Source organism: Chrysochloris asiatica, unplaced genomic scaffold, assembly GCF_000296735.1.
Source record: "Chrysochloris asiatica unplaced genomic scaffold, ChrAsi1.0 scaffold00079, whole genome shotgun sequence".
NCBI classification, from domain to species: Eukaryota; Metazoa; Chordata; class Mammalia; order Afrosoricida; family Chrysochloridae; genus Chrysochloris; species Chrysochloris asiatica.
This window is the reverse complement of record NW_006408597.1, coordinates 13047993-13057150: the sequence shown is the minus strand read 5'-3', so window position 1 is coordinate 13057150 and position 9158 is coordinate 13047993. Positions and strand designations below refer to the sequence as shown.

Genomic DNA, 9158 nt, shown 5'->3' with positions numbered 1-9158 from the left:
TAGTGAGGTTGGCCCAGGATCGGACATTGTTTCATTCTGCTGTGCATGGGGTCGCTATGAGTCGGTTCCAACTCAATGGCACCTGACAACAACAACAACAACAACAACAACAACAACAACAACAACAACAATATTTCTCTGTGGATAATAAAGGCTCATATTTGCAATTAATAAAACATAACCAGATATTAAGATGAAAAACAATTTGCCATTAACTGCCAAGTGGCTAGATCTGTTACACTCGGGCCTATAGGGCCTCAAACCTCTGACCAGGCTTACACGGTCTGCAACAGTTAACCAGGTACATACACATGTGGAATAGTGTATGTGGAATAGTCTGTCCTAATAGACTCAAAGAGACTGCTCCACAAAGTCTTGGGCCCTGCTACTCAAAGTGTGGCCCTTGGGCCAGCAGCATGATAATTCAGAATCTTGAACTTCACCCTAAGACTTCTGAATCAGAATCTGTACTGTAACAATCACTCCAGGTGATTCCTATACACATTAAAATTTGAGAAGCACTGTTTCAGGGATGCTGTGACACCTATTTTCAAGAGAAAAATCAATTCCTGCCTCCTAAGCCTTCTGAGGGAGTCCTGGTATGATGTTGTAGGGTAAGCACTAGGTTACTAACAACAAGGTCAGCAGTTCAAACCTACCAGCCACTACTTGGAAACCCTATACAGAACTACTATAAGTCAGAACCCACTTGATGACACTTAACAACAACAAGCCTTCTCATGTGATAAGGAGTTTCTGTCAAACCTCAGATGGGGTGGGAAGAACGTGAATGTAGGAATGTGACAACTGTCATAGTGTAGCTGTGTGGGATTTTTCTGCCCAGGTTCACAGGGCCCAACACCTAGCAAGGGAAAAGATGGGGCCTTCTGGCACCTAACTAAGGAAGTAAGAGAGAAAGACTAAAAGAAGAACCCACACAGAGATGTGAGACTTCAGAAAGTCCCCAGGAAAAAAGGTAATAGCTTATCTACTAGCTCGGCCCTGCATCCCCAGGTCTTGTGAGCATCAGTTGGCCTGGAAGAGCAAGGATACATTTACAAGTGATGAACGTGAATGCTTCTTGTTATGTTGAAGAGCCATTTAGTAGGAATCCAGTTGAAAGATGCCATTAAATTAGAGACCCAGCCTGAATTTGAAGATTATTCTTAGCATGCAAGGGCCAAAGGATTAGGAAGCCACCTTGTTGTTGTTGTTAAGTGCCGATTCTGACCCATAGCAACCCTGTATAGGGTTTCCAAGGAGTAGCTGGTGAGGTTGAACTACTGACCTTGCAATTCAAACTGACTTTGCTGTCTGATGCATTAGCCCACAGCACCACATGAGGATTCCAGGAAGACACCTACTTACAACTTTATGCAGAAGACTGAGCTACTTATTACTTGCTAGTGCTATCTGAGAATTCTGTGGTTCCTCTCTGCTGCTGCAGTTTGGGAATGGCACTGAGAGCTTATCCATCTGTTTATAGAAAATTAGCTATAGGAATAATTGTTGTTGTTAAGTGTTGTCAAGTTAACAACACTTAGACCCTGAATAAGGTTTTCTAAGAGCAGCTGGTAAGTTTGAACACTGAACTTGTGGTTCAAACCAACCTTGCAGTCCAATGTTTTATCCTACAGTGCCAGGGTACATATATTGAAGGTCCAGATCTTCTGTTTACTAGCTGTATGACCCTGTGCAAGTTACTTAACCTTTCTGAATATCAGTTTCATCTTTAAATGAAAATGCTATCTATTTGCATCTCATATAAGAATTAGACACAAAGTTGTTGTTAAGTAACATTGAGTCAGTTCCAGCTCACAGCAACCCTGTTTAGGGTTTCTGAGAAGCAGCTGGTGGGCTTGAACTGCTGACCTTGTGGTTAGCAATCTAGTACTTATCTGACAATGCCATACCAGGACTCCAGTCACAAAATAAAAGTATAAATTATCTTAGATTTCTCCCTTATGTGTATAAAGTGATATTCACAAGGTTCTCTTCCAATGTAGTATTGAACATTCAGCAAATAACTACTGTTTCTTCTCTGCTTTTACCCTAAAAGAGCTCAACCATGAAAGAGTACCCTTCCTTTAGCGATAACGACCCTGGTAGTGTAGTGGGTTACAAGTTGGGCTGCTAACTACAAGGTCAGCAGTTCAACTCTACTAGTTGTTCTGCTGGAGAAAGATAAAGCTTTCTGCTCCAGCAAAGATTTACAGCCTCAGAAATCCTAAACAGGGTCACTGTGAGTTGGAACTGACTCCATGGCACACCACCACCCTGAGGATCAAAGGCATGTTCTGTAATTGGGTATTTTCAACACAAAGGAATGCTCTGAGAGGCTATCCATACAGCCAAAAAATGTGTTTCCTAATCGGCTTTCTACTCCAGTCAAGATTTACAGCCTTGGAAGCCCCGTACAGGGTCGCTATGGGTCGGAATCAACTCGACAGCACTTAACAACAACAATCCCTTCTGGTAATTGGGGAGAGGTCTCCTGAGAGCATCTCCTTTGAGCAGTGACACAGCCAGATTCATTGTCCCCTTTGGCACCTCCATAGCAGAGAGTTCCGAGGAGATCTGGTGCAGGTCCTGGAGCTCTGAGAGCATTGCTGGCTCCAGGAGAAGTTGCTTGGATAATCTGTCCCCAGGACCTTTCAGGTAACTGCCACTGAGATTTAAGGAGGAATCAGGACTAGGGGAGAGATGGTGTTCAAAAGCCTTAACCTAAATCAACAAGTTAGATTTGAGTTGTTGTTGGAGAGATCTCCTTTAGCTTGGACAAATATAGTGGGTAAAATAAGCTGAAGGTATGTTGTTGTTAAATACCATCAAGTCAGTTCTAATTCATAGTGACGCTGAATAGGGTTTCTGAAGAGCAACTGGTGAGTTTGAACCACTAATCTTGTGGTTCAAACCTACCTTGAGGACCTGTGCTTATCCTACACTACCACACCAGAACTCCTAGCTGATGGTGTCATTCAATAATTTTGGGTTCTGGCCTCAGCCCCACTGAGAGTCCTTAGGCATTTCATCAAAGTAGCCTTCAAGTTTAATTTTTGTTCCTAATGAATTACATTTTTACTGCAAAAATGCAGAATAGATTCATGTGATGAAGCCCCATATCCATGATGTGTTAGAAATTCTCTTTAAATCACTCAACAGTCTTGATTGAGGGTTCCCTCTATGCTAGTCACTGGGACAAAAGTAAGATATGAGATCTCTGTCCTCATGGAGACAAGTAAACAAATTAACAAACTCATTTCAGACTGTGATTAGCACTGAAGCCAATAAGCAGAGTGACGTGATGGAAAGTCACAGTGGTGGGAGGGCTCACTTCTAGGTAATGTGCCCAAGTAAGCCTCTGCGAAGAAGTTGTATTTAAGCTGAGACTCAACAGATGAGGACAGCTGCCGGGGACTTGCCTCGACATAGTTGTGTTGTTCACGAGTGTTTGGTTCACGAGGAGGGGAGATACAGCGGCGATAGAGATAGCAAAAGAGACACAGAGACGCAAAGAGAGAGACAAAGAGACACTCCGAAACCAGAGTGAATGCTGGACTGGCATCAGGCAGATCCTGCGTTGCAAACATCTCAGCCATGAAGGCCGTAATATCTTGCATAGTAAACATCTTAGCTAAACAGGCAGTATGGTTGCAAGGCTGGACTGTGCCCCCTGCATGCTGTAACGCATGCCTTGCCAGTCGTAATGCACCTGGATTCGTTCTGCGCCTTCCTTTTATTTAGGGGAGGTACTTTACACAAAGTTAGGAGGGACTAAGACAAGGTACAGCTGTCAATCTTACTTTTCCAGACATTCAGGCAACTTTACATCATACTTCGCAGGTTCGAATCTCATGACCGCAACTTGGTTTCTCAAGCTTAATTAACATACCTTTTAGCACCTACCCTCAAATGGAGGCAGGAAAGGGAGGATTGGGAGGATTCCTATTGTGTTGGCAGCCCAGCCCAGGTTCTTCAGGAAAAGAGGTGCCTGGGTGAATAGGCAGCACCTGGAAACACTTTAGGGAGGGCATTCATATTGTCCTTGGAACAGACCAGGGAGCCACCCAATTTACCTTGAATGAATTCTCTGAGGGAAGAACTTTGCCTGTTTGGAATTTTACAGTCTTGGTTTTTAGAAAAATATTACATTTATCTGTGTATATCAAGGGCTTCATGTCTGCAATTAATAAAACATAACTGGATATTAAGATTAAAAATAATTTGTTATTAACTGCCAGGAGGCTAGATCTGTTACACTCGGGCCTATAGGGCCTCGAACCTCTGACCAGGCCCTTCACTGTCTGCAACAGACAACGAAGACTTGTCCTGGGTAAAGAGCATCCCAGGCAGAGGAAAAGTGAACAGCAAGGGTGATACACTGAATGGGGAAGGACTTGACTTCAGAAATAGAAAACCATTGTGTCTGGACCCTATTAGTAAGGAGAGGGCATTATGTATGAGGTCAGAGGGGTCAACAGGAGCTGTGTCATGTAGGATTCTCTAGGTATGGTAAGGACTATTGTATTTATTTCAATTGTGGTTGTGTGCCGTCAAGTTGGTTCTGACTCATATTGACCCTTTGTAGGGTTTCCAAAGTTGTAAATCTTCTCAGGAGCAGAAAAACTCACTTTCTTCCATGGAGCAGCTAGTGGACTTGAACCACAGACACTGTGGTTAATAATCCAACATATAACCCACGATACCATCAAAGTTCATTATTTGAATTACAGGGGCTATCATAGGACCTGGATTGTACTTTTATTACCCAACATTGTCTATTATGTGTGGAAAGGTTTGTAGAAGATGGGCAAATATGGGAGGAGCAGGAAGACCATTTAAAAGTCTTTTTCAAAGTTCCAGGGAGAAGTGATAAGGTTCTGACAGCAGAAGGAATGGACTAGATATGATACAGAATCAGAGGGGATTAGTAGAAGGGGTGGTCCAGGTTTGGGGCAATTGTGTAGATGGTGACATCATTAACTGAAATGGAGAAGAACAAGTTTAGAAAAAGGACTTAAGTCCTGACTGGTGCCTTTACTAAATTGAAATGTTCTAGTGACCTCATTTATGACTTAAGCAGAATGCAAACTTTGGAAGGGATTTCTCCAGCCTCCTGGTAAGGTAGCACCTAAATCCAAAGACGAAATGACATCCTTAAGAAAGATCTCCATGGGGAAACTTACAACTCACAACCTCCACTCATTCCACCCTCTACCCATTCTTTGTTCCAGCTATCAGCCTAAGGTTCTCCTGCTACAACTTCATGCCTGTCCTCATTTCTCTGTCTGACACAAAGATGTCAGTGACATCACCTCCTCTGTTTATCTTTTCATTCAAAAATAAAATAGAGCACAATGTTGTATGAGACACAGGTTTTACCCTGAGCTTGTCACTGACAGGGACACAAGAACAGATTTTGAGAGCATGTGAGAGTTGTTATCCCTTAGCATTCCAAGTCTCTCTGAGAACTGACTTAGAATCTATCATCTTAGCCTGACTTTTTCTATTTCCAGTCTGTGCCTCCTCTTGAATCATCAGTTCTATTTGTTGAATTCCCTTATTGCCTGATGAAATGACTAGAGATGATAAGATCCCCTTACTTATTTTACTCTCAAACTACCAAACTGGGATTATTATTATTTATATTATGTTGTTGTTGTTGGGTGCTGTTTCATTGATTCTAACTCATAGTGACCCATGTGACAGCGTAGAACTGTTACATAGTGTTTTCTTGTCTGTTCTACTGAAATAGTCAAGTCTTTCTTCCAAAGAGCCACTGGATGGGTTTGAACCACCAGTGTTTGGCTGGTCACTGAGTGCTAATCAGAACTCCTTTACATATTATGTTGTTATTTGTTGTTAAGTGCTGTCGAGTTGGTTCAGACTCATTGTGATCCTGTATAGGATTTCCAAGAAGAAACTGGGTGGTTTGAAATGCCAACCTTGTGGTTAGCAATTCAATGCTTATTCTACAGTACCACAACAGGATTAAGAATAATTGCTATGTATTAAACAATTGTTGTTGTTGCTAAGTGCTGTCAAGTAGGTTCTGACTCATAGTGACCCTATATAGGGCTTCCAAGGCTTTAAAATCTTCACAAGAGCAGAAAGCCTCATCCTTCTCCCATGGAATGACTGGTAAGCTTGAATCACAAACCTTGCGATTTACAGTTTAGTGCTTATCATATGGAGCGATTACTAGGTGATGTATACTCTGCCAAATGCTTTATGTGCATGAGCTCATTTAAGAACATTAGGTGGGATATATTTTTAATCCCATTTTATAATTAAGATTTGGAGAGCTTTAGCAAGTTGCCTGAAGTCACACAGCTAGTGAGGGACACAGGTGGGATTTGAACCCATCGGTTTCCATCACCAGTACACCCACTCTGCCAGTATTCCTGTTCCAGAGAAGAAAGTCACAAGGACTGTGCCCTTTCACAAGTTGAACAATCAGGCTCTTTATGATCGCTTGCCAGATTTTTCTGCAGTTGGGAAATTATGGCAAGTGATGAGGGTTTAGTGTCTTTGCTTTTGTAGGTGGTGGTGTGACAGAGGAAGGGGTGTGTTAGTAACTGGTATAGTATTCATTTCAGGAACTATAGACCCGTATTTGATTCTGTAGGAGCAAGTATGGACCATGAGGAGCTCTGTAGAAGGTGGCCTGAGAAAAGAGAGCAAAGAGATTGTTCCAAGTCTGAATGTAAAGACATTTGTACTTTAGAAAGAATAATAAAAAGAGGATCTGAAAGCCTCAATCTCATCAGCAAGGTCAGGTATTAAGACACCAGAGTGGAAAATGAACAAGTTACCTGCAGGGGGGAAACTCAGCCCCACATCTACCTGCTCTAGCAGTGTATCACAACCTCCTGGGAGTGGCCTAAGCATCAGGCCCAAATATGTCTCTCTTGCAATGGCCTAGGGCTGGGAGATGGCCAGGTCCACTTCTACTTTTAGAGCACCTGGTAATATTAAAAGTATAAACAGATGCAAAACAGGATATTAAAATGATCTTATATTTAAATGCTTACATTAATAAAATAGCAGTATGATTTATAAACTAATCATAAATCAGATTTGTAAATTTAAATGTAATCCAGCCAAAATATCCCTGGGTTGCAGAAACTCAATTGAAGAGAGTGCATCTTCAATAGTTTTTGAAGTCCATTGTAAGCTATCTAAATGTGTGACTTGAGCCAGATGGCCCTCTTGGCTCCCCTGTGATGGTCACAGCCATTGAGAAGGGAAGTTCTGACATTTCCAGGTGAGACTCTCTCAAGTCAACTTGCAACCCTTCCTCCTTCTGCCTTTCCTATAAAATAAACCTTTCAGCTCACATCAGCAGATTCCAAAAGCAAAAAATAAATAAATAAAACTTCTCCTTTGATCTCAAAAAAAACAAGGCTAAGGAAACAAACAAACATTTTGAGAAACTGTAATGCCTAGCCCTTGATGTGTATAGTATTTCATGGTTCTTACAACCACCCCATGATAGTGGATAGTGTAAACATTCTGTATATCTGTTCAATTATTTGTCCAAGATCACACAGAAGATCCAGAATTAGAAAGAAGTCAAAGCCTTTGACTACAAAGCCCGAGCTCTTTCCATGTCTTGGCGTGAGATCACATCATGAACTGCACATAAACCTGGAGAAATCCAGTGAAGCTGGAGGGGAGGTCAAGGACAACTATACCACTCCATGCCCACATTGGGTTGGGCAAACTTTGGTCTTCTGGATCTTTTCACCATTTTCGGTGTCTTCTCCTGCCTGGCTTGCCCTCGCTTTGCTCCCTGTTTATGATACTTATTTTTCCATTCACAGCAAAACAATTCACATCAAGGTAATTGATGATGAGGCGTATGAGAAAAACAAGAATTACTTCATTGAGATGATGGGCCCCCGCATGGTGGATATGAGTTTTCAGAAAGGTGTAGTACCCTGTTCTCCACACTAACATAAACCTTCTTCTTTCCTCTTTTCTTTATTTCTTTGATCTGTTTGTCTCCAACTCTTCCTTTTTTCTCCCACCATTCTGGTTTCTTTGCCCTTGTGTTCACTCTTCTTCTCTCTTGTTCTTTTTTCTCTCTTTTCATCTCTCTGTTTCCTCTCTTTGCTCCCTAACCTATCCTAACACCCACCAACCTGTCACATGGTACTGATAAGGGGGATGCTTAAGAGCTAATGATACATTTTATGAGATGAAGAAATGGGGTATATACAGAGAAATAAAAAAAGAGAGACACAGAGGCTAGTCAGAACCCAGAGAGTATCAAATAAGAAGGTCTTTGCTTCTCCTTATTGGCAAAGCATTCAGAAAATCAGGAGGGCAATACAGGGAAACTAACTCCAGCTCTCACCATAGATTTCTAGGGACAGTTACTTTTAGGGATAAGTTTATTTTTCCTAGATGTTACGAACCTATGAATTTGAATTTTCATTCTATTTGTAGTTCATCCAACTCCCCAAAATAGGTCTTAGAGGTAATCTCATCTACCACATTCTTACTAGTGGTAGTATACCATGGAGTCAGCTCTGACTCATAGGGATCCTGCATAGGGCTTCTGAGACTGTAAACCTTTACAAGAGCAGAAAGCCTCATCTTTCTCCCATAAAACAGCTGGTAGTTTTGAACTGCTGACTTTGAGATTAGCAGCCCAACTCATAATCACTACACTACCAGAGTTCCTAACTAGTAAGACATAATTCTCCACTGAACATTGATTGAATTAAAAGTACAGGGTTGGTAAAAGATAGACCTGCCTTGTCCCCAACTTTTTCCACTAAGAACATTTAGGTGTGGAGGCAAAGACTAGTGAGAAAGAGAAATTGGACCTGGGTAGAAGCTTCCTTAGGAAGTCCATGGGACTTCTCAAAGTAGATGCAGTTTCTGTCTTCAGCTAGATGGCAAGTCATAGAACTCTCCAGAACAGTTAATGCTATGGAAGGGGCAGTATTCCTTCCCTGGTCAACTCATCAGTCAAGCACCTTCAGGCTATTGCCATGGTCATAGGTGCCCCATTCTCATTCCATTGTTCTTTTAGCAGGAAAATAGGCTGAATTTACATCTCTGTATGGTCCCAAAGGAGTCCTAGTGTGGCACTGTAGTATAGGCACTGGACCACAAAGTCTATTTGAACACAAATTAGTGGTTCA

At 41.8% G+C, this 9158-nt stretch overlaps 1 protein-coding gene across 8 annotated transcripts in view; it reads left to right on the top strand.

The window, feature by feature from the left end:
• SLC8A3 (solute carrier family 8 (sodium/calcium exchanger), member 3) overlaps positions 1-9158 on the top strand; it is a 280420-nt gene that overhangs the window by 239320 nt on the left and 31942 nt on the right. For 2 of the 8 annotated variants that reach the window (XM_006865593.1, XM_006865591.1), the window contains exon 2: positions 7827-7933. The exons of the other annotated variants lie outside the window; for them this stretch is intronic. In XM_006865593.1, the coding sequence (XP_006865655.1) occupies positions 7827-7933 (107 nt within the window). The remainder of the gene's footprint in view (positions 1-7826; positions 7934-9158) is intronic. 8 annotated transcript variants of the gene reach the window in all.